This window comes from Poecilia formosa, unplaced genomic scaffold, assembly GCF_000485575.1.
Source record: "Poecilia formosa unplaced genomic scaffold, Poecilia_formosa-5.1.2 Scaffold39, whole genome shotgun sequence".
Taxonomy (NCBI): domain Eukaryota; kingdom Metazoa; phylum Chordata; class Actinopteri; order Cyprinodontiformes; family Poeciliidae; genus Poecilia; species Poecilia formosa.
This window is the reverse complement of record NW_006799978.1, coordinates 314,002-339,295: the sequence shown is the minus strand read 5'-3', so window position 1 is coordinate 339,295 and position 25,294 is coordinate 314,002. Positions and strand designations below refer to the sequence as shown.

The window sequence follows — 25,294 nt, the reverse complement described above, 5'->3', positions numbered from 1 at the left end:
AAAACATAAATTAACGAAGCTTCGAGGCAGGTAAATTTTCCTCGAGGAATTTTAGTAGTCGAGGTACTCGAATCATTCGAGGAATCGTTTCAGCCCTACTGCTAATGTGGCTTTAGTAGCTCTTTCATTTAGTGTCTGTTGAGTTTTTAATAAGCGTCACAGAAACTATTCTGGTTGGTCGAGTTTATTGGACGAGTTTCTCAGATCTAAGTGGACAAAGCATTTGATACGGTTTGATGCATTGTATAACTGGAAAAATAATACTAAAAATAATAATAGAATAATATAAAATCAGCATGATGCGTTACAGACAGGAAAGCGCGAAAGCTCCTCACCAGGCTGAACCTGCATGATCAGGTTAGCACTAGTTCATTAACTAACACACCGGCCAACTGGGAACACATAGATAAACTTTATCAGAGCAGGCAGAGCTGGGCAGCTTGTTGAGATGGAAAAGCAGCACAAAATTCTTTATTCACAAATATAAATCATTCTCATTGCTCGCTCAACGCACCTCTGAAAGTGCGACTACAAGTTATTCCTGCAGTTTACGTAGCGCTGCGCAACCACAGCTAGCCAGAGTGGTGTTAAAGTCCTACCATGATCAAAAACTCTGGAAAGAATCATAATTCCTCACAGTGGGTTGATGTAAATATCCATACAGGTCAGCCTGTGTCCAGTTTGATTGAAAGGAGGCGCACGGGATCTGCACTGAGGTAAACTTAATCCAACTACTGCAGCGTGCAGAGGCGCCAGCGGTGTGATTGGTCTGCCTTTAAATGCGCTTGCAATCCGGCTTAAAAAGGAAGAAGGAAAAAAAAAAGTTCTGGACAGTATGTAAATATCGTGAAAATTATTGAGCTGGCTAACAGTTAGCTAATGATGGTAAAGTTTTTTTTTTTTCTTTTATATTTTCCTAAAAACATAAATAAGAGGCTTAGGCTGGCGGTGGCGCTGGTAAAGGATGGCGGGCTGCCAGGCCTATAATATACTGGGGGAAACTCTGAAATATTTAACTTAATCCTGTTCTTGTAGCCAGTGGATGCGAGGTTGTTGCTCTTGGGACTGGAAACTTCAACACCAAAGTGTCATCAAATGGACGAGTTGTGCATGATTCTCATGCTGTTGTAACAGCAAGGAGGTCTCTCATGAGGTATTTGGATATTATTTTTTGGTTATTATTTTTATGTGATGATCTACTTAAGTCTACTTCAAAACGTGCTGTAGGTTAACATTCTCAGTTGATGAGAGAATTGTTCTTTTTTTTTTTGTTTGTTTGATGCTTGCTTCAGTGAGTATGACCATAGAACATAATATAAGAATAGACGCCTCATGGACCGCTCTCGCCTATTGTCGCTGACGAGATTTAGGGCGACCATCTTGGAGCGGTACTCCACTCCACTCAGCTTATGTGTTTAGCAGGCACAATGAGGTATCAGCGCTTTTTTGTTACTGGAAATCATATTCAAACATCTATCAAAGCTACATTTATAAGCAATTGTATTATTTAAGTATGTTTTTAATACATAGTTCAGCACATTTAAATATGCTTAGTGGCTATAGCAATAGAATAGGAATGGAATATTCTGATCGATGTATAAAGTGCATATTACAAAGCACACAGCCGTTCATCATTTATTTAATAAATTTAGTAATATCAATACATATTTATATAACTATACAAACACAAATAAATTATTAATAATGGCACAAATAAATTATTAATACTGAATAATATATATTGGATACATGTTTATATGTATGTATATACATACATATATAGATATATGTGTTTTCCAGCTGAGGACTTCCAGCTTCAGAGAGATTCAGCAGCTGAGATTGAGTCCAAACTCCGATGTGAGATTCATCCGTGCTGCAGTGAATCCGTCTCTCCTTATAGATATCTCCCTCTTTTTCTTCACATCATGTCTTTAGGAAACTTTCAAAACAAAAACGGAAGATTTGGGATGTATCTTACTAGTGAAAGAGTGAAAGAATATAAATAATAGTCTTTACCACCTGTGTAAACTTTGCCGGTGAATGTTATAACATATAAGTTTTATAATATGTGTTATATTGTTTCATTTCTAATATAGGCTCTTGTGTCAGATAATCTAAGTCAGTGTTAGAGAATAATTTTTTTTAGATTTACGGAATCTCAGTTAGCCTTCATAGCGGGGCTGAACCCGTATTACACCAAGCACTGTAGCTAATATTAGCTGGTATCTCGCCGGTGGACATAAATACAGTAAAGTAATATTCTAATCACAATATATACACAATAATATGTCCATCTTACTTGTGAAATGTTGTCTGTGGAGCCCTAACATCAATAATCCATAGATCCGAACAACAATATCCCTCAGTGCTGAGGCATCTTCTGCTGTTTTGATTGAGCAAAGTAGGAGGGTATACCGCTCCAAGATGGCCGCCGTATTTCCTGCGCCGGAGCAGCCAATGCGGGGTCTACTCTTATATTATGTCTATGAGTATGACCATAACATTTCTGGAACAGCTGTATTCTTCTAGCATAATAGATTTTTAATGACATATTTTAGTTTGTTATTAGCTTTGAAGTAGTTTGCATTAAATATTGTTAGATTACTTCTTTGCAGCTATTATTTTGATAACTTTCTGAAAAGATGATTCATTAAAACCTACCCTACAACTCAAGGCATGTTACCACTTGTTTAGTGAAGTATATGAGACGTGGCACCCTCATTCTGTCTTACCAGGTATCTGTACCGGCACCTGCTGATGTATTTCAGCAAAAATGCCAATCTGACTGCAAAGTCCATCTTCACTCACAACATCAACAGCAAACTCCTAAGCCTGAAGAGTGGAATTACCCTGCATCTGTATGTAAACCAATTACCAAAGGGTGCAGCACAGATACCAACCAAGCTGTAAGTATTTGCTCGTTGGGCATGTTTGCAGCTTTTTTAAAAACACTCAGAATTAATTCTTGTTCATCTTTTGTCTATACAACAACAGACGAATGAAAGATAACTTAAAAATAAGGCACTTAGATTTAAATATTATTCATTTTTTAATTTACTTCATTTACTTGATGAAATTCCCCTTTGCCAAGAACTTCCAATGTTCTTAGCAAATCTGTTCGCTTGTGTTTGCCTAAAATAACACCAGCCTTTCCTTTCTCCACAGCCTTCTGTTAGTGCTTGAGTTTTAAACAACAAAGACTCTTAAAGCAGCTTAATGCACTTGCTTAGGACAGTTGTGTGTTTTAGAAGTCAGAACAAATAAAGATGACACAAACAGGAGAGTAACTTTAGCAATTGATCATCCTGGTCAGCCCAAAACAACCAGAAGTACAATGGCGTATCTTTTGGGAGAATACTATACCTTATTTTATTTTTATTTCTTTTTACATTTTAGTGTTTTTAAATTTGTAGTTTACCACCGAGTTTCTTGTACTATTAAAAAATGATAGAATATCCAACATCTGAAAAAAATCCTTTCTTATTTTGAGGGAGCTTCAGCAAGAAGACAAAAGAAACTTGTGTCTTATGTTTGAAGATAATTCCATTTTCTCCAATGGAATCAATGCATTCTTTTTTTCAAACTCGGTGAATGCTTGTTTAAAAAACAAAACATGATTGAAATTTTGACCAAAATTATCGTAATTATTTCTTCTGCAGATAGCCAGCCCTACCCAGGAGTTTTTTTTCTTAACGTCATAATTTATTGTCAGGTTGTTTGTCATGTTTGTATTAACCTGGAGAGTAAAAGCTAATCAGTAAATCCAAAAGGTCTAAATCTTAATTTTGCGCTCTCCTTTATTCCCAGGCGCCTGAACCCTTTTTCCATTACAACATGGCAAGTTAACAGTGAGATCAGCCTACACCTGTCAGTTGAGGGCAAGGTATTATGTTCAGTCATTTATGGGAATAAAATTTGCAAGCTTTTTTTTTATGTATTTGTGTTTTTTAATTTAAATATTAACCCTTAACAACAAACATTTTTTTCCCTCAAAGGTGTTTTCAGTTTTCTCCTCAACCCTCGATAACTCTGCTAGCGAGATGGTCAGCATGTCCACCACTGATAAGATCACTCAGTGGCAGGTGCTTGGATACCAAGGAGCCTTACTGAGCCACTTCATTGAGCCTGTCTATGTTCAAAGCATTCTTGTAGGTAAGTCAAGCCTTTCATCTTTGATTGTAGCAATTTCTCCTTTATGAATTCTGTTTAAGTAGGATTTCCTTCTTAAACACTTTGAATTGCCTTGTTGCTGAAAATGTGCTATATAAATAAAATTAAATTACCTGAAACAGAGGAGGAAATCCTCTGTTTGATGATCAAACAGATCATCCGTTTGATCATCAAACAGATGAACAAACCTCTAATTAAAAGGATGATCAAACCTCTAGTTTTGATTATCAAACTCAGAAATGTTGATGTGACATCACATCTCTGTCTCAGTGCGATAGAAAAACAAGAACTCAAAATTTATAGTCATAATTTGTAGTTAATGGTTGAATTTTTAAATGTCATACAGTCTGGTAATTTGGTTTGCACCAAAGTCTAGATCAGAGGTGGCCGACTCCATTCCTCAAGATCAAATGTGCTGAATATTTTAAATTTGTCTTGATCTAATGACTATTTGAATGAATGTCTAACCAACATTCTCACTATGTTGTCAAGTTCTTTGTGTTGGATGCAATAATTTATTTCATAGGCTCAAAATTATTCATACCACTGGCAGATCTAGATTTAAAGTTATTTTCATTTGTCCAGCATGTAGGCACATGGAGGTATAATGCCAGCTAGGACTGTAATGATTCATCAAAGGATTTGAGTACCTTGATTTCTAAAATTCCTCTAGGCTTTATTAAATTATGTTCTGGCTGGTTAATTATTTGTATTGCGCAATCTTCTCACTTGTTATATTAAGTGCTATTTGCAGCTATGGAGGAAGACGAGCCTCCAAGAAGGAGACAACTCAGTGCATGTACTACATAACAGTTGGTATTTCACAACAGCACATCCTGGATGTTACAACTCAACAGGAAACATTAGAGTTTACATTGGTCTTTTAAAAAAAATCCAACCCGACTAACGATCTCTAGAGGACCCCGAAAGAAATGTTTTCTTATTTCAAAAGAAGGAACTGATATTGTTTATTTACTATCAATTTCTCTTTCATAGATTTATTCTGCTAGCTTAAATAGCTACTACAAAAGGGGGAATTCTCTTTATTCAATTACTACAGTATTAGTCAAAAACTGATAGAATACGCCATTATAAAAATAATCATTTACCACATCCCTATGCCAACCATAGTCCTGACTTGAATCCTCTAGAAAATCTTAAAATTTATGGAGAGAGCAAAAGATTATGGTGATGGCAAGGAGGCTTTCTGACCTCAAAGACTTGGAACATACTGCAAGAAAATAACTTTTGGTTCAATGAAAATTATTTAAAATCTAAATCTGGCAGGGGCATGAATAACTTTTCCCTTAATTGTACATCATTTCTAAAATAATTGACTGGTAATGAATTCAGATGTGTTTTACATTGGGTTCCACCACAGCTGCGTACGAAACTGACATGCTCTGTTTCTTCCTGAATAGCGGAAAGTTCATTTAAAAATAGTTCCTTATCTCACACTGTTGATGCCTGTAGCTTGCTTTCAAGGTGGGTGCTCCTTGGCACCAGCAAATTCCCCAGACTTAGAACCAAGATAAAAAGGTGTGAAAATATCATAGTTTCCAGGTTGGAGGGGTGCTTAATTGTCCCCACCTCTTATAATTAACATAGCAAAATAATAACATTTGCCCAGGATGAAACAAGGGGAAACTCCAAAGTTAGCTGTGCTATTTTTAAGTGAAGATGTTTATAGGTGCAACCCCAGACTATGAGATGGGATGACATGGCAAATAAAAAAAAAAAAACAATATATATGAATATCTTGTCAACTTATTTTAATTTGCTTCTACATTGTATATTTATTGTGAAACATCTCACTCTGTGTAGGTATTAATACAGGCTTATAAGTTTACAAGGGGAGTGTTAATTTGCTTAGAAGATATTTCCAAATAGGGTAAAAATGTGAGTGACTGCTGTTCTACACAACAAATAAATGAGCAACAGATTATTTTGAAACAGCTTTCTCAAGCACCACACTTTAAAGGAAAGGGCTTGACATTGTATTCATCCATTACTCACTAAAGTCAGGAGAAACTCTGTTAGAAATATTTATTTTCTAACCTATCAAGTTTAACAGGACCTAAACTCCACGATTTCTGATATTACTGATAAACTAAAATAATCCTCTTCTGGGTTAAATAGGGACTACTCCACAGTTTCTAACAGGTTAAAAAAATAAAATAAAAGAGGAAAGGACACATTAGGGCAGATGGCAACATTCAGACAAAATAAAGGGCAAAACAAAGACATGAGTGAAGGCTGTGAGATCTTGGGGCCATGAAACCGAGGAATGCCCTTAGGAGCGCTCAGCCCCACAGCTGCATGGATAACGGGAGGGGGTGAGGTGGGAAGGAGCGTTATGTTTACATATCTTCAAGGAGCAACTTCTCCAAGATCAATTCCAATCCGTTAGTGAGTTTTTAGAGTCCTTAGCTGGGCTGCGAGTCTCAGCAAGACTCACACCCAACTTGCATCTCTGTCCACACCAACAGTCTGAGTGTCCGCTAGTTCGGCCAAGTCCGTCACAAATTTGTCGGTAAATCAGGTATCTGCAAGCTCCAAACAGCAGAAATCCTATTATCATGAATAAATCCAGGCTGTATCCCGAGGGGTGTGTCCCCGCAGGACAAGAGGGCTCTCCTGTGCCCAGTCTTCTCGTTGAGAAAATTTGATCAATTGCATTGAGAGACCGGTTGACCAGAGCCATAATTTATAGATTTGGAAGTTGTGCAGAAAAAGGCTCCAAAAATAGAGAAAAAGACAGGACAAAAAATAGAGCAAGCCTGGCAGGCAAGAGCAGGGAGGGAGCAGAGGAATAAAGTGTCCGCCTTCACTGGGACCAAGAGGACTAGACTAACCAAGTATTGTAAAAAAAACAAACAAAAAAAAACAGTATTATAAAAATGAGGAAACTAATAACAAATGTCACCGCTGCACTGTGATCAAGTTTTGAGCATTTTATGTGAAACCATACAGGTGACTCTGGGTGTACTGAAATCCGAGGGATGGAGATGTCTGTGAACCAGCGTGTGGAGGGAATCACCTCCTTGCTGCCCATGTTCTACTGCATGATGCGACCCCATATTAGCCTGGTGCCTTCTGTGGTCACCTCAGACACCAGTCAGCTCACCTGTGGCATCAACTGGTGTGAAGGAGACGGCTCTGTGGAAGTTGTGGATGGTCTAGAGGGCAAGACCATTGAAGAGTAAGCCTGTCCTATTTTTCATCTATTATACCTTCATGACTAGTTTATAGTTCTGCTGTTTGGTGGAGGTATAATTAGTATTAGGCCATAAAGTATTAATAATATGATTGTGAGTTCAAGGTTTGTATAAAGTGCTTATACATTTGAATTGGGTAAGGTATGCAGACAGATAAAAACAAAAAATACAGAATGTGCCATAAAAATATAATGATCTTTGTCACAGCTTCCTTCCTATTCTTTTTGGGGGGTTTTAGTGACACCTAAATGACTAAGATTATTAAGAAATTTTAATGTCAGACAATACATAGTTCTCATGTGGCGTCGTACTTCCTGGAACTTTGTAGCTAATGGCCATCTTGATAAGTATCCATAACTGTCTAGACAGTTGCAATGGCAACAATAAACAAGCCAGAAGCCTAGAACGAGCTCTCGGTTCCTTCTTTTCTAAATTATAAACAATAGAAGTACCCTACAACTATTACTCAATTACAATTTTTGATTACTTTCATTTTGTTGGTCTCAAAGTAATAGTTCATCTATGCTTTGCGCTGTCCTTGCCTGCCAGGATGGCGGTTCAGTGGTGCTTATCACTTCTGGTTCAGACTTGTGGGAACTATGTATTGTAACCCAAGTAAGTCCAACAGCAATTCTCAAATGATATCAATAAAAAAGGGGAAAATACTATCCAAGCCAACCTGGCACTGTGTAAAAACATAATTGTTGTCTTTATTATATTGTAAATTAATTTTTGGTTCATGTTTGGGCCTATTTAATCTATTACCAATTTCCTTGCTGTAGGTCTCCATTTAAGAGTGGACCTGCTTTGGCAAGCCGCCTGTGCAAAGCAGCAATGCTGCACCGCTTCAGGTTGGTGGCCAAAGAGGCCCAGAGGCAGGACCTAGTCACCACAAGCTGCTACAGAGAATTAAAGGTAACCCCATTTGTACATAAACTTTTACACTACAGACTTGCTTTCCATTAAAAGTAGATTTTTTTTTAATCAACCTGTTTTGTGTCAACAAACTGGAATTTAGGCTGAAGATGACTGTTTTTCTTAAAATTCTCAGGAAACTTATTTTTTAAAATGGAAAATGATGCATTTTAGCTCAAGCATCAAATCCTAACAAGAGGCCTGCTCAAGTCTTACATCAAAACAGTCAGCTTAAAAAGAATTGTGAAAGTAGTTTATTTGTCTGACATTTTCATCAATCTTTTCAAATATATACATTTTTGGTTTTAGGAAATTACTTTTTATTCACTCTATTACTTCCTTTGTCATTGAAGATGATATCTAAGCCATACCAGGAGGCCAAAAGTGTGCTGCGGGCATACCTGTCTCAGCAGGGCTTTGGTTCGTGGCTGGAAAAGCTTCCTGACAGTGACAACTTCAATGACTAAAAGAACATTTTTCAACTGAAATCAAGAATTAAGCCGTCATTTTGTTTGCCACAGCCTTGGCAATCTTGATGGGTTTTAGAAGTTAGGTGGTGGTTCCTCAGAGGTCTTCATTGTTCATCTTTTTCAGCAGGTTTGTGAAGATTAGAAAGCTGAGACAGAAACAATTATTGTTTTTCTCGTAGTTTGCAACGGACTCTTTAGTTGGCCAATCATTTTACTTTTCCTTTACATGTATGGCATGATCATAGTTGAGTGAAAATGACATTCTTTCTCGACATTGTTTTATCTTATTTGTAAAATAATGTTCTGTTTGGAAATTAAAGTTTAGGTTGTAATGTTGTAGTTTTCTGACTGCTGTAACCAAGATTTGTTCAGTCTGTTGAATGTTTATCTCTTTTTTTCTTCATATTAAGAGATTTTTCCCTATATACAGAGATGGAGCAATAAAACAAAATGCATGTTATAAAAAATATGTGTTGAGTTTCTATATTTTTTTTCACGGAATGGTCCATACTTCAAGAATTTCTGTCAATTTTGATGATTATGGGGTGTATCTAATCTAAGCTTGCAATGGAGGTTCTCTAAAAATAATTATATTACACCAAAAAGATTTTTAAAAATATTTTAAGGCCTACATAATCATAGAGAAGGACTGGTGACATGGTAGCTGTCCAGTAGACCATGACTTAAACTCCCTATACAAAGAGGCGTAGGCCACAAAAGGTTGTTGCTAAAGAAGTTGGCTTTTCAGAGCGCTGCATCTAATTATGGTATAGTATACTGCATGGAAGAAAAAAATTGTGGCAGAAAAAGGTGAAGAATCAGGGATCACTTGAGCCTTGAAAGGTTTTGTGAAGCAAAGCTCATTTAAGAGATTAGTAGCAATTCAAGAGGTATGCACTGTGACTGGAGTCGGCACATCACGGCTACGTGGCATTGAGGATTTTTTTTTATTTCTATTTTTTCCATATTGAATACATTTTGTGTCATAAATCTAGAGTCTGGATAAATAATGACGCATAGGAGGGAAGTTTCTATGGTCATTGATGATTTATTTCATCTGCTGCCCCTGGCCTTGTGTTTTATCAGGTGTAAAGTAAGAGGATCTGTTTACCAGGACATTTTAGAAGACTTAATGCTTCTCTCTGCTGATGAGCTTTATGCTGATTTGATTTTCTAGCAGGACTTGGTCCCAGCCCACTTTGGCAAATATACCAAACCTGCATGACCATGGTATCACTGTCAAGAGGAAGATGAAGGAGTAGAATCACCAATGCAGACAATTTGAAGATCAGCATTGAAGCAACCTTGGTTTCTTTAGCACCTCAGCAGAACAACAGGCTTAGCCCTAATCAAGCATTGGTTCATATAGTGTACAGTCCATGTCTACTGCAAGTTATCTTTGAATGCCTTACTGTAACCCAGTGGTTCCCAAACTTTTTCTGCGCCCCCCCCCTATGGATTACAAATGGCTGTCTCGTTGAAACGACGCGTGTGACGGGGGGGCATCAACTTTTTTGGGGGCAAAATGAATGTACGTAGCTGAAAATAGACACCAACATCAGTAGCCTACGAGGTACTTGTTAAGCTTAAGGTTCTGTATTGATATTAGCTGGTCATCTTTTAGCTAACATTACCTGCATCCAACAGCTTTACTCAACTCAGTCGGTTAGTTTGGAGGGAAAAACTGTGAAAAGTTCTTTGCGTTTTGCTGGTTTGCTGCCGTGATTCTAACACAAACCTACGTAGCTCCGCCCAGCAGCAGCAGGTCTCCTTCACAGGTGTAAACCCAGCGCGAGCATCGTAGCGCTCATGTTGCGTTTAAAGGCGGCTTGGAAAAACAGGTTACAACATATTAATGGATTAAACAGTTTTAACTGCTGATAAAAGTGACAGAGGACACAAATATGGGAAGTGTGGATGGAAGCCTCTACTGTATCAAATTGACATAGGAATAACAGAGTTGGCCATTCTAAGGTAAAAACCCAGCGCATACAGTGTTCATGTTTTGTTTTTTTTCATCCAGACGGCTTCCTGTGCCCCCCCTGCAATGACACGCCCCCTAGGGGGACTAGGGGGACTAGGGGGCGCGTCCCACAGTTTGGGTACCTCTGCTGTTACCAGTCTGCCACTGAACATCAGTCTAAACCAGTGGTTGAAAAGTTCCACTTCTGAAGAACTGGTGTCCTGTAACTCTTAAATGTATCTCTGCATCAGCACATCTGGCTCCAATATTAGATCCTCAGCAGAGCTCTGTAGAGCTTAAGTGCATGCTATAGAGACGCATCTAAAAGTTGTAGGACTATGGCCCTTGAGGAATTATGTTTGAGACCACTGACAGCTTGGCTTGAACTTGAATGAATACTCATACTGACTGACTGGTATGTAAATGACTCAATTTGCACAGAGTTGGCACATCTAGAGCAAACGCCCTCCAGCATGTTTTGCGTCATTAGAGGTAGTGCAACCTTTTTATTTTTTGCTACTAGTAGGTGCATAAGCCAACGTTTTCAAGACTTGTCATGCAAGTCAAGTAAAGACAATTGTAAAGTTGATGGTCAGTTGCACCACGTGCAACTTTATTATAATATTGAAAGAGAATGTTAGCAGTTCATGTTGCACTTCATTGATGCTTTATCTAGAAGAATACAATTTTGAATAATTTTTTCTCATGTCAGTTGAAACCGGTTGACCTGTCACCCTGCCTGTGTCGTTAAGCTTGCCTCAAAGTTTTCTTTTTTTATATACATATGCAGGAAATGCTCTGGTTTCCTGTATATGCAGCTCAGCGCATCATTTATGTTAAAATGTCTGGCTGCAGCCTAGTGAATGGAGAGCTGTGCATTCCTACTTGTCCTGGCAAGCAATGGAGTCACCATAGGATGCAGGGAATGTTTGCCCAGTGATCAGTCCTTTCAATCGTATGTATAGCAACAAAAAGATTTCTTCATCTGTGACTTGATGTGTTGTTATCTTTACTTATGCAGTGTGATTTATGTTTATAAAGAAATGTTATTTACTGGAGAGCTCCTGATATTTGTTGCTTGTTTTGGGTGTTAACATGTTTCAGTGCACTTGGTAGTAAGGATTCACTTGAGTTAAGTAGGTACTCTGATCTTATGCCAAATTATCTGTTTTGGTTTCTGTTGTGCAGACACGTGCAGTTTTTTGAACATTTAAAACTCAATTAGGGAAGACCTTTAAGTAGCAATTGGATATTTTAATCCACTTCATAGACAGTTTGCGTGTAAATTGCTATTCCTGCAATAGTCGGTGCTTATTTTTAACATTTAGTTTTAAAGATTTGTTTTTCAATATAAGAAAATGCAATTATTTTGCAGTTAGTAACTGTTGTGTGCTTTGTGAGAGGAAAAGTTATTCCAAAGTAACAGAAATCAAACTTATACCATTTTTTTCATCCTGTTTCTTTAGCAGACCTTTGTCAGTTAAGTCAGTTTTTGTATACATATATAAGAAAGAATCTGCACCGCATTCTCAGCATTTGACCTGTTGTAGTGTTTATCTACAGCTATAATGGTATATATTTCTGAAACTCAACAAAAGTAAGACAGCTAAACTACAGTGTTTGCAATTACACTACGCATTTTTGTGATCACTGAGTCACTGAGGTGATAATAGTAGGTTTAGAGATAAACAGGATATGCAACCCGTTTGATGTGGTCACGCAGTGGAAAAAAATCGAACTAAGGTCTTTAAACCTGTAAATGCTGTGCTATACAGAAATGTGGCCTGAATTCTTGTAAATAGCTCTCAGGACTAATAGCTAAACTGGCACAGCAATGGCTTCTTACATTTTATGTCAGAAAAGTATAATTGTATCAATTAATAATATATAATAAAAACACTTGCCAAATTTCCAAATGGGCATTGTTTTGAATAACTGGACCCAAGTAATTTTCTGAGCTTAGGTGTGTTTAATAAAAAGTAAAATAATTTCACATTTTTGGTACACTACCAACAAACTTTCAGTGATATTTATCTTAAAAGTTATCAAAGTTCAGTGGCTTGTGGTTTTGAAATGTTATTTTGCTTTTGCATTGGATAATGTGTTTTCTGCTGAGTGTGCACAAAATGCAAACAAAACTGCACTGCTTGTTGATTAATCTTTTTAGCATCAAGAAAGTAACTTTTTTCCCCCTCAAGGTGCATGCTTACAAACATTCTTTAAAGTAAATGGCCAAAGGAGCATTTCTTTTTCAACAGCTGTACAAGTATTACAATTTTTTTTTTCAAAAAAAAGATGAAAATCACAGTTTTTTCACCAGTGTAATTTAAATTCTTTTCTCCATATCTGCTCTGGCGACTCGTTCCTGGATGTGCAGTAGAGTTTTATAAATGTTTCCACATTCATCATGGATTAATGTTTTTGGACTACCTACAGTCATAGTGTGCCTCACTGGTTCTTGTGCACCCATTGTAAGTCTGTCTGCTTGGCAGTTGTGGATTATGCAACAGTTTTACAGGTCTTGACAAGATTGAGTTTTTGTGAGGATTTAATTGATTAAATTACAATTTACATTTAAATAAAACATTGAAAACTGGCTGTAACATTTAGTTTTGTACAGGCTGAACGACATATTGTGTTCTATGAAGACTCATTAAGTGGCTACCAAGGTAACAGATTTACATTAGACCCATCAGTGAGAAATATGACAGTCTGTTGGTCAAACCAGCTAAACCCCCATTGTTCCAGTAAAACCAATAACTTGGACATAGATAGAAATAGAACTTTGATAATTGGAACAAATTGTTTTACACACTTCAGGAGATGGTGTGTGATTTTGACTGAGTTGATGTGCCAAGAATTTATAATGGAACAACTTTTGGCTTCAGAGCAGCAAGCACTGATGTCATGTTCAGCTTTTTGATTACAGTCGTTCGATCTTTATGCAGCATAGAAGACCTGATGTGTTCAAAAATAAAGTTCACAACCTACCACATCCAATGTAATTTCACTAAGTCTAAAAATGATTGCTTCGTCATTGGAACCAATGTGTGTATTCTCCATACATGGAACATCCCTGTAGTGACTGAGAGAGAGGGCAAGTAAAAAGTTTTAGAAAATTCCCCTGCTACTTGGTCATTTCATCTATTTTTGCAACTAAGTTTATTGTGGCTTCTCAAAAATAATCCCAGTATTAAAGACAAGTTGGTCTTGAAAAATGCCAAAGCAGAGGAAACGAACTCTCTTCTGTAAAAGTAGTTCTCTTTATGTTGCCATCATCAACTCTTGCTCTTTAATTCGCCAACTTCTCTAGCAGTCCTCTCTTAAATTAATATTTTAACATTTTCTTTGCCTGCTGGTTGGTTTGCTATTACATTTTGTGATGCATATTGATCTGATCAAAAGGAGCACATGTAACTGTCACATATCCTCCCATCAATCACACTATAAAATTACTTGTCTAGATGTATGAATATTAATGTCTTCTGTTAAGTTCAGTTAATAGACTTATCCTTTGATGGCAATATTGTTTTACTTTCTATAACTGTTGAGCACCGTGGGAATGTACGGCATGTAATGCTGAAATTATTCACAATGACTGTGTTCGTTTTCCGTGCGCAAACCTCTTGTGGACAGTTCTGCTAATTTAGTTACTCTTAACACTGAGGGAAAAATCCACCCACACACCTGTTCCTCCCCCACATTAATAATTCCAGCTATGACAGTTGTGCTAAAATAAAATTTGAGTCGAGTATTAGACATCTTTAGGCTCTTCCAAAAAGTAAATGAAGATTTGCTTTTAAATCTTTACAGGTTTTTTTTTTTTTATTACACACAGCAATGCAGTTCACAGATTAAATAGAACATCTTAATTACACCATTATCACGTTTTGAGCACCAACAACAAATATAAATATCATAAATAAATAAATATATAAATAGGATTTAGAGCTTGACAAACTTTACTTGAGATACATTCGTTGTTTCTTGAGAACAAACTGAGAACTTCCTAGAAGTTTACCATAGCAATGACATGCAAATAAATGATTTAAATATAATACAGGAATAAGCTGTCAACTTGTAGGCTATACAAATTGTTCTAGTATCTCCACAATCCAGTGACATGGCTATAAATATACAAAAATTAAGAGCAGTATTGAAAGAATCAATCAAAATGGATTAAATTCTATTAAAGTTAAAAGACATTGAGATACTCATTTCATGAAGACGTCCATTCCTTTCTGCTTTTTTAGCAGTGTTTCATTCCACTGAAACTGATGCGGAAGCAGTTGTGCAAATATTTCCTCAGGCTTTATGAGCCCAAAAATGTCTATTTTATCTACCTGCAGCTTGCTGCTTTTGCTGCATTTTCTTTTTGAAGCAAAGACTCATATTTTCCCAGAAACTTGGTGAAAGACATCTGAGGCCATGCTTCACAGGCACATGCAGAGGGGTTTGGTGGTGCCTGAAGCAAAAATAAATCCAGTTAGGTCTGGTCAGAAGTATAATTTTTAACTCTCCATTAAATTCAACTTCACATCACAAAAGAGGCTGTACTTACTGTGTTGTCTGTCATTTTCTTTATTTTAAATTTTAAAGCTTCAAGTCCTTGTTGAATACGATCATCTGGGTCATGACACTCCTTTTGAGCTGTTCCTTCCAACTCTTTGTAGATGCACTCCAGTGCACTCTTGTAGCATTTCTCCTGTCAGGGAGAGAGAAATGTTTAGCGTCCTTTTGCCGCATTGACTGAGGCGGACTTGTGGCTGCACACAGTAAAGTCACCCAGTAGTCACAGCTGTGTGAAAATTCAACACCTGGCAAGCTCATTTCCTGTACTCGAGAACCTTTACATGTGGTTTATAAAAACTCAAAGCCTTCAGGCTGGGTCTCTTACATGCAGGGGAGTACCCAACATGATTTAAATGTTCACTTGTCAAATTTATATTCCTTACTGTCCTCTTTAAATCTCACACTTTTTACCATATTTTGCTTTAGTTTCTTACTCGTGTATAATTTATTTTGCAAAGTAAAAATATCTTACATCAACTGATTCTGGAGTATAAAATGTTCCATCTTCTTCCTGTGAAGACAAAAGAAAATATGACATTTTATAAGCAGTTGTCAAAATTGAACAAAAATGTTTAAAATATTTGGCAAGAAATTACTTACACATGTTAAATTCCTCATGAATACAAAGTTGTAATCAGAAATATGATTAGGCTGTCTACAATCACTGACTGGATGACAATCAGAGAGTGTGACAGAGAGGGTAAAGATCCAAAATCCAATCCTCATAAAATGCTCCATGCTCAGATTGAAGGGTTGTCGGTGTGATAAGCAAGTTGTTTAGTAAAAGTGATTTACTCTCCCCCTGTGTTGCTGTCATTTATAAGGCTGTGTGGTGGAAAGGGTGGGCTGAATTAGTTGTGCATTACCGAGTGCATACAACATTATTTTTCCTTTAGATGACTCTTGGAATTTTTTTTTTGCCGTTCTGCTGCAGTAGTATGGTAAAATCCCTCCAGTGGCCTGTTGTAGAATAGCACTTTATTTCAAGATAATATGAAAGTAGGTTGACGGTCGTTAGTTTTCTTGTTTGTTTTTCTATTATTTTTCTCTCATGCTCGATAAACTCAGTTATTCAGATGTTTATAAGAAACTGAAGGATGATAACTTCTCATCAACAGACATTTTAATCACCTTTCTGCAATTGTACACACAAGTCTTTGTTGGTAAAATCTGAAGTGTGTGATTAAGGAGAAGCGGTGATATTGGCAGTGCAATCAGTATTTCACTGAAAATTGATTGCCGGTTATTTTATTAATATTTCTATGTACTCTCATGGTGGAACTTATTTTATTGCTGCTTTTTATCTCTGCCTTTAGAGTTTCCATTTGATCCATGATACTTAATTGTGGTTTGTGTGTTCCAACCACATCTGTCCTTTAGTGGTATATTCCTTGTGCCTACACTTTGATGACACCACAGGTGTAAATGAGCATTTACAAAGTGAAGAGGGAAGGGAAATCACTTTTTGACACAGGGCCATGTAGTTTTGGATTATTTCCCTTTGATGCAAAATGCAAGTTAAAAACTCCATTTTATTTACGTGACTAATATTTCAATTGGTTTGATGTTCTGAAACAGTGAAGTGTGACAGACATGGCAAAAAATAAATCAGGAAGAGGGTAAATACATTTTCACACCACAGTAATATAATTAGATCCTACTAAAAAAAGTTGTATTTTGAGCAATTCCCTTTTCAATAAACTATTGCATATTGTAATGTCTCCATCAGATATCATAAGCTTGTTTGTTGTGAGGATTTAATTGATTAAATTACAATTTACATTTAAATAAAACATTGAATAGTACATGAGTAAGTTGTATGTTGAATAATGTAACTCATTCAAAGAGGTTGCCTCGTGTGTGTATATTTATATTTTTATATAAATATATGCAAGTGTGTGTGTATATGTGCATTTGTGTATGTGTGTGTTTAAGCAATAGAGAAGATCTTGAACTGATGTTTCTAGGTTGAGTTATGATTCATGACATCGAAGAGTTGTGCTGTGCAGAGGCGATAACATTTGTTTGGCTTGTAAGCAAGGAAGTAGCAATTTTCCCCTAAATTAGCTCACTGGTAGATTACATCATTCTATGTAATCTCTAATTCTAATCATGTGAAAATTGTGTTTTCACCAGACATCTTGAATGGTTGCACTGTTGAGTCTAGGTTAGTGTATGTCCTACTTTCCTGTCTACTGACACATCCCAGTAACTTGGAATATCATTTAAACTGCCTCCATGTTGTAGCAATTTACTATGAGACAGATAACCTGTGAAAAGATCGATCTCTTCCACCTCCTCCCTGATAGCCAATCAGAGACAGGACGAGGGTCTTAACGCTGTAAATCATGCTCATGTACTCACTGTTCAATGTGCTAATGACAGAGAAACAACTTACCATTACAGGAAAACGGTGCTCATGCTAACTAGCCTGAGGATTCACAACAGTCTCTAGCTACGTGAAACTTCAGGAGAGGGAGGACAGGATGAGCAGCACCACATCAGATTGTGATGGACAGTGCTATGACCTTCCTCCTGACTCATTAGTTGTTTCTAATTAGCACTGGGAGAAGGCAAAGGGGCTAAAAAAATTTTTTCCCACAAATGATCTGTTTCGTATCATCACAACATAGTGAGAGTTTCATCAAATGTCAAGATTCTGTCTCTTTGCTCCTCCTCCAGTTTCTGGGAATTTGATTTCTAAAAAGAAAGGTAAAATTTCCTTTAATTAGACTGTTTAATTAGACTGAAGGAATTTGACCATGGAATAACAGTCCAATCCTCCTTCTTCCTATTTCCAGTCTAGATGGACGATAAGCTGCTTATTTGAAAAGTTTAGCTGCCTGAACACAACTGATTCGAATGAATTTGTCCCTGGCAGTCTATTGGGGGACTTTGTGACAGGCTATGGAGATTCATAAAACTGTTTAAAATGGGTGCAGTGAACCAGGGAGAGATCTTAGGCTTTTTCAGTTTATGTTGTGTGTTTTAAACATTAAGCTTTTTACAGCATGGAAAATTCAGAATTTTCCTTTAACATGAAAAAAAGTTCTAGCTAAGTGTAATGGTAACAGATCCAGTTTCTGTGTCATTCAATAAGCACTTTTGTAAAAGTAAAGGACGTGTGCAAAAAAAATGTAGTAAAAATATGTATCTGGAAAAATGCACATACAAAACTGACGATCCAAAATCACATTACAATTTCTTCCCTTTTGTTCCAAATACACCACATATATGTTCAAAAACTGTAATTCTCTGTGCCTATACAATCTTTCTACTGTCTGAGTTTTTCTAGCATAAGATAAGGCTCAACAAGGAGGTATACTCTTCCAATTAAAAAAACTAAATTTCACAAAAAAGATGATCTGAACTAATTACCTTACCTACTTAATATGACAAAATTAAAGACAAAAGCATTGCACCAATAATTTAACTATTTTCTATTTATGAGTCAAACATTAAAGTAACTTTGAGCAGTTAATATGTCAAAGGAAACAAATCGTTCCTTTTGAACTTTTCTTTTCCGACTGTGTTCATACATTCATATCTGCTCCTAATTCTACAGTTAGGAACCTGTGCTTGTGACCAAAATTGTAATTGTTTAAGCAAAACTTCTGTGATGTTGGCAAAACATTTTTAAATGCAATGATTAGGGATTTCTCAGGGGATTTCCAGCGCTAGTAGTTGTACTATTTTTGGATCAAACAGAGAATAAATTTCAAGATCATCTTTCTTAATGCATCACAGAATGTGTCCCTACCCGTTAACTGGTTACTAAGTTAAAGTGCATCGACAAGATGCACTTTAACTTAATACAAATTTTTGCACTAAGAAATGCAAAATGCATTTTGATCAGTCATCAAAATGACTAATTCATGTTGATGCATGAACTGAGCGAGGAATAAAATTCAGATTTTTCACCTTTTAAACAACCAGGGAAAAGTGGTCAATTGGATCTGCAGTTTAGAAGATTGTGGCATCTCATGTAACATGTATCGTAGTCATGTTCTTACTAGTTAGTGTTGTTAGTGTCATCAATGTTTAAGAACTTCTGTTTCCGTTAGCAACTATTCCCCAAACTATTCATCTTTATAGCAGTGAGTCAGTCAGTGGTTTTGTAAGACAAAGCTTCAGTGAATGGAAGCTGTTGGAAGTCTCATGTGATTAGTCCATGTTTGGCATTTTTGTTGCTTATATCTGTCCTGTGAGTGACAGATAAAACCTTGTAGGAGTCGCACACTAATTACTACATCTAAAAAAAAAAAAATCTGACAACCTTACATTCTTATAACGCGGAACAAGTCCAGGTGAATTAACAGTTGAAACACTAAAACATTTGACTGTGTGTGTGCATTGACAGGACACAAAATATACAAAATGGCATTGATATCGCAATAAAAGCAGATTTATGTGGAAGTATTAGGTGTGGCCTCTCTTTGTCCTATTCAGAAAGGAAATGCTATTCAACAACTCTTCAGATGCCAAACTCTAAGACTATTCAACAATGAGTGTACTGCTGTTTCAGGTGAAAAGTACTATGCTAAAGCTAGCATCGACTCAAAACTTCAGCAGGTAGATAAGCAAAACTTTAAAAAGCTCCAAATTAAATATTATTTTCAGCTTACTTTGACAAGTAACGCAGAAATAGGCACTAACAATATTTAGCCAAAGTGGAGTGTATGGAAAAAAAAATGTTACGAAAGGTTTACATTGACTCTCGCAAAAGCAACCACAATAAAATTAAGATACTATGAAGAGAAAAACTTAATGACTTGAAAGATCTCTCTATATACTTATGTTGCATCAGCTGAGTGTGCTATTTGATGAAGACGTTCAGTTTTCAGCATATCTGAATGAGGCAGTGGGAGGTTTATTGTGGTCCTTGTTTTATACTTTAAGAATTTTTATTTTCAGTACAGAAAATCAGCAAAGGTTGTCAGGGCTACTACTTTTCATTTCATTTTCTCAAATTATGCGAGTTCTTACAGTAGTGGTCCCTTGGGTGCCACTAGTTGGCCACTAACTGGCCTTGGTATTGCCATCTATGCAGCTAATACCAAGGACCAAAGGTGAGTTTGTTTTTCATCTCATAAGGTCCTATTCCCAAAGACTTTTAATGTGTAAGAAAAGCTTGATCTGATTTTATTTGTAGTAAGATCTTTTGTGTGGGTTAGGGTTAATGGGTTAATGTGTGGGTTGGTCTTTCTCTTAGTTGTTTTCCAGTTTATGATGCAGCTATATACTATATTTTCAAAAATGAAGCAGTTTGTGATATTTGCTGCTGTTATCTCACACAATCAGTTTAAGAGATTCTCTGGGGCAGAGGAGATGGGGGTAAAAATACCCATGACGTATTTTTCAGTCAACATATAGTCTTGTAAATGTACTTTATTATTATGTTTGGACTGAGAAAGTAGGTGCATTTGTTGGCTAATAGTGGTTTTATGTTCCTGCATGTTGATGCTAATTGCACTACTAAGGTGAAATTAGTCAAAGTATTTCCACTCTTTGACTTTGTCAAGTGTCATTCAAGAAATATCAAAGGAACACATTGTGGACTTTTCCATGTTAAACCATGCAAATGTCATCATATTGTGGTGGATTGATTTGAATGTTTCTGTAAGAAACTGAAGCACATTTTGGGAACTTTCCCCTACAGTGTTCGCTTCCTACATGCAGTGAAAACTGCAAAGATACCCTGACTCTTTTATGAAAATAAGCAAGTTTTGATTAAAGCAGCTTGTCCCCCTCAGAGTGGCACTTTGTAAAACTTACTGTTTTAAATCCAGATGGAAATCAACAAAGAGGCATTCATAACTTTTTAAATTATCTATGGTTATTTAGGATTTATAAGTTTGGATTTCTATTCTTTTAAGACAAGAATAAAGGTCATATGTTGAGCACTAATTTAGTCTACAGTCACATTTATTGAAACTAAATTCTGACCTAATTATGAATGCTGTTTTATAGCTGTTGACTCTGAAAGGACAGCTGTTTGTGGCATTTTAGATAATTCATCTTATTTTTATTTACTTACTAATATTGTTGCTCTTGGGAATTTTACTATAGTTAAACATTTCTTAGCAAATGGAGAAATAATTGAAAGCTATCCAATATTGCATGTTATTTCAACACTTTATTTTAAAAATATACATTCCTTGCACAATAATTTAGCACAATAGTTAAATATTAAATAATAGAACATTCAGCAAATATAAGTTAAGTTCTTGAAGTGTTTCTAACTTTTACATTCAGTCATATTTTAGTGCAGCATGGTAAAAAATATCAGAACATTTGACAAATGTGTCGACGTCACACGTTGCTCCTGAGACGTTGAAAGAAAGTTTTACAGCCCGTTATAAACTGTGTCCAGTTTCCTGCTTCTTGACTTGTGCAGTTTGTTTCCTGTCAGAAGAGAAAACTATTTCAGTATTGGGTGATACATTTTTAGGGTTGGATTAGAAAGCAACAAGATGTGTCAAGACTCACCATCTTATAGTGCTTTTTAATCTCGCCCCACGCATCGATGGCATCCCGAACTCTGTTATTTGTGTCTTTACATTCCTCCTTCGCCTGCTCCAGTCCATCCTTCATGACCATTAGGGAGTTGCCTGGACAGTATCCCTGTAAAAAATGCATCAAAAGATTTATGGAAAATTGAGACAGAAAGCTTTGCTTCTAAAATCAAAGTACACAGAATACATTGACAGTATGCAGTAGTTACACATTCTTAAATAAACAGGTAGTATCCTACCGTCATGGTTGATGGAGATGCAAACGTCACATTTTCACTCTGAAAAAAAAAAAAAGTGTATTCAATATCCAAGTTGTGTGTAGACAATTGTATGGTGAAACATCATGTACAGCTTATTTCAGAAAACATATTTCTAAATCAAACACAATTTTTCTCTTTACTTACACATGAGACCTCGTTTCTTAGAAGCGTGAGCCCTAAGTCGTTGATTAGCCCATCCAAAACCACCGGCTTTGCTTGAAGAAATCCTAATAGAAGAAACATCCAGATGGCAATTCTGAAAGAGTGCTCCATGTTTGATCGATGAACTAACTTCACTGCAGTTTTTTGTGAAGGATGGCTGTAGTTCTCTTTGTTGCTTGTACTGATCTCCTGTACAGGCTGCTTATTTATAGGGCTGTGTAGAGAAAAACAGGTGGGCAGATAAAGACATGGACAGTTCAGTTTTTCCTATTAATCATTGCACTTTCTTACCTCACCAACTGCTTGGGGGGAAAAAACCCAAATCTGTGACCCAGGTGACCACGGACTGTGCATGTGGTGGTGATTTGATAAAAGATTGAAAGTTTTATATTATACATCTTAACACGTTATTTTAAAATTGATCAAATCTTAATTCCCTCCCATATGGTATATCTTAGATTTCTGGTTGTGCTCTTAGGCACTGTAGTAAACGTGATGTGATTATAAATCCACTGAACTAGTTAAAAAATGAGCACAGCAGGACGTGTAATAGTTTGGTTTCTCATGCTGATCAAAAAGACCACAGCGTATGCAAACGTGACGTCTCTTGGCTTGAGAGGTTGTCAGTTGAGTTTGATATTATATTTAAGTAAATCTGCTATATAGAAATCCTATGGGAATAATAGTTATACAGATTGAAGGTTATTTCTTAAATGTTTTTGGGGGTTTTTATGTTAAAATGTACAGAATGTAAAGCTAATCAACATGGATTATATTATAATAAAAATAATCAAAATAAAACATAGTACTGCTATAGAAAAAGGAAAGGATGCATTCACCATTTGTAGACTCAGCAGAAATGAAGGGTTTCTCTAGACGCCCACACTGTTGGGGGAATCCCCACTAGAATCCCGGGTAGCACAGGTTAACATCACCACCAAACGCCTGCTTAAATCACATCGGATGTAATTGTCAGTTTTCTCTATTGCTAAAAAAATACTTTCACTAGTCACTTAGGTTTCAGTTCTGGGGTTCCTTGAGGTCTCAGAATAGCAGTGAATGTGTCAGGATATTGGCATTATTGAAGGAGGTAGGGAAATTTCTATCCATGGAAATTGTTGCTGGTTGAGGGTGGGGGGCACCCTGCTGTTTCCATATCTTCGAAGTCCATCTTCACACTCATAGTAACTTTTAATATCAGGATGCCATGACCATACAGGGAAAAAATGCTTAACATTTTTGACATTTGGCCATCATTTGAAGTTTTGTTTGATGATGGCACACAGTTTTTTTTTGTTTTTTGTTTTTTTTTTTACAGAGAACACAACACATTTAATTTGAACATGTTGCGATTTTTTATAGTTTTTCTTTAATAATTAGAATCCCCCTTTGAACCGAAGGTAAGGGCTAAGTATATTTCTTTTAGTGATGACTACTATTACTTACTAATGTTAAGTATAATTAAAGTTGTGGTTTGCACAAATTAACATACAGGCCATGAGAACTATACATATTCAGAAAATTCCTATTACGTTGTGTTTTTCCAATAGGTTAATGTTTTATCTTTGACATCTAGAGTCAAGAAGATCTGAGGCTGGAAGTTTCCATCTACAATATATATTTTTGTTCAGACTGATAGTTGATCTGTGAGCCTCAAACATTCAAACTGAAAATTTTCTGATGAAAAAGTTTTGTTTCAATAACTAAGCTTCAGGATGCGAGTTTTGCTGTCAATTCACGTGCAGAGTGGTGTTTTGCAGGCCACTCATTCATTGGACAGGTTAAGGTTAAAAAGCTGAATTAGGTAGACTTTGGACTTTATGCTTTCAGGTTTTCGCTAGGTGTACTACGACATTATGTGTAAGGCAACATTATGTGTAAGGCAACGTGAATGACACATTGACCACAAATTTCTCTTAATGTCCCAAAACCTGAATGTTGGTGTTTAATCGCTCAATGAATCAAAGGGAAATAATTTTTTTAGTTTCCGTGATAGTAGTGACGCCACTGGAGAGGATGGAAGTTTGGTTACCGCAGGCCCCACCACAGCAACGTGTCACACTCTAGCAGTAGATAATCAAATGCATCTTTGTCAGTGTTAAAAAGGTCGCAAAATAATTTTCATTAATAGAACAATAAAGTTCAAATGTAGGTATGGAGGCATTTTATTTTTATTTTTATTTTATTTTTTTCAGATTAAGAGCAAATTCCTCAATTTTTGTCATTTCTCTACATTTTAATCTTGTCTCATTCTATTCTTTATCAATCTCAGTTTATTTCTAAATAAGCAAAAAAACAAAAGCTATTCAGGTCATTTGTAACAGTTTGTAGTAGGTTCTCAGGCCAACTAGTTTTGAATGCACTGGATTTTTCTCAGCCATTAAATTTCTGCTCTTGCTTTGTAATCTGGGTCAAAAAACCTCAAAAGCCACAAACACAAGTTGTTTTGCATGACTACTGTCAGAAGAGTTTGGAGATGTGAAGAAAGTTTGAGAACATTGCATGTCCTTTCTAGAGCAAGTAAGGTTGGTTTGATATGCTTATTGTTATGATCAATTCATAATACATGGCCTGAGATCCGGTCTTTTACATGTTCTTGACACCTACTTGAAATTTGAAATTAACATGTTTAACATGTTTGATTTCCTGCATTTTTGTCATTATATTTATATATATTATGGAAAATAAAACATGGTTTTGAGCCACTGGTTCAATCTTTAACAGTCAATTTCTCATGTGGCCTTCAGAAAAAATAATTGTGCACCATTAGAGTTAACACAGTCTTTAGATACCCATATAAAACAGGTCACATTTAACTGGAAGAACTTACTTGTTAATCTGAGGGATTCCCTTATTGTCTTCGGTCTTGTGCCAAGATCTGATAAGACCAAGTTTTCAGTTTTCTGACGCGTGCTTTCATTCCTTCTCATTTATGGCTTTTTGACTTTTTGAGTATACATTTACCAAAATGGAGATATGTGCCTGACAAAATCTTTGTAAACTAGGGCAAAGCTTATTTTATAGTTATCTTTTGGAGACTTTTGCAGCT

The 25,294-nt window shown here is 36.3% G+C and overlaps 1 protein-coding gene across 6 annotated transcripts in view; it reads left to right on the top strand.

Annotated features, from left to right (window-relative positions):
• Positions 1 to 9,240, top strand: part of adad1 (adenosine deaminase domain containing 1 (testis-specific)) — a 16,646-nt gene extending 7,406 nt beyond the window's left edge. For all 6 annotated transcript variants that reach the window (XM_016670888.1, XM_007550977.2, XM_007550975.1 and 3 more), the window contains exons 8-13: positions 2,736 to 2,906; positions 3,808 to 3,883; positions 3,996 to 4,152; positions 7,144 to 7,372; positions 8,171 to 8,303; positions 8,657 to 9,240. In XM_016670888.1, coding sequence (XP_016526374.1) covers positions 2,736 to 2,906; positions 3,808 to 3,883; positions 3,996 to 4,152; positions 7,144 to 7,372; positions 8,171 to 8,303; positions 8,657 to 8,770 — 880 coding nt within the window. In that variant the 3' untranslated portion in view covers positions 8,771 to 9,240. The remainder of the gene's footprint in view (positions 1 to 2,735; positions 2,907 to 3,807; positions 3,884 to 3,995; positions 4,153 to 7,143; positions 7,373 to 8,170; positions 8,304 to 8,656) is intronic.
• The last annotated feature ends 16,054 nt before the right edge of the window (positions 9,241 to 25,294 follow it).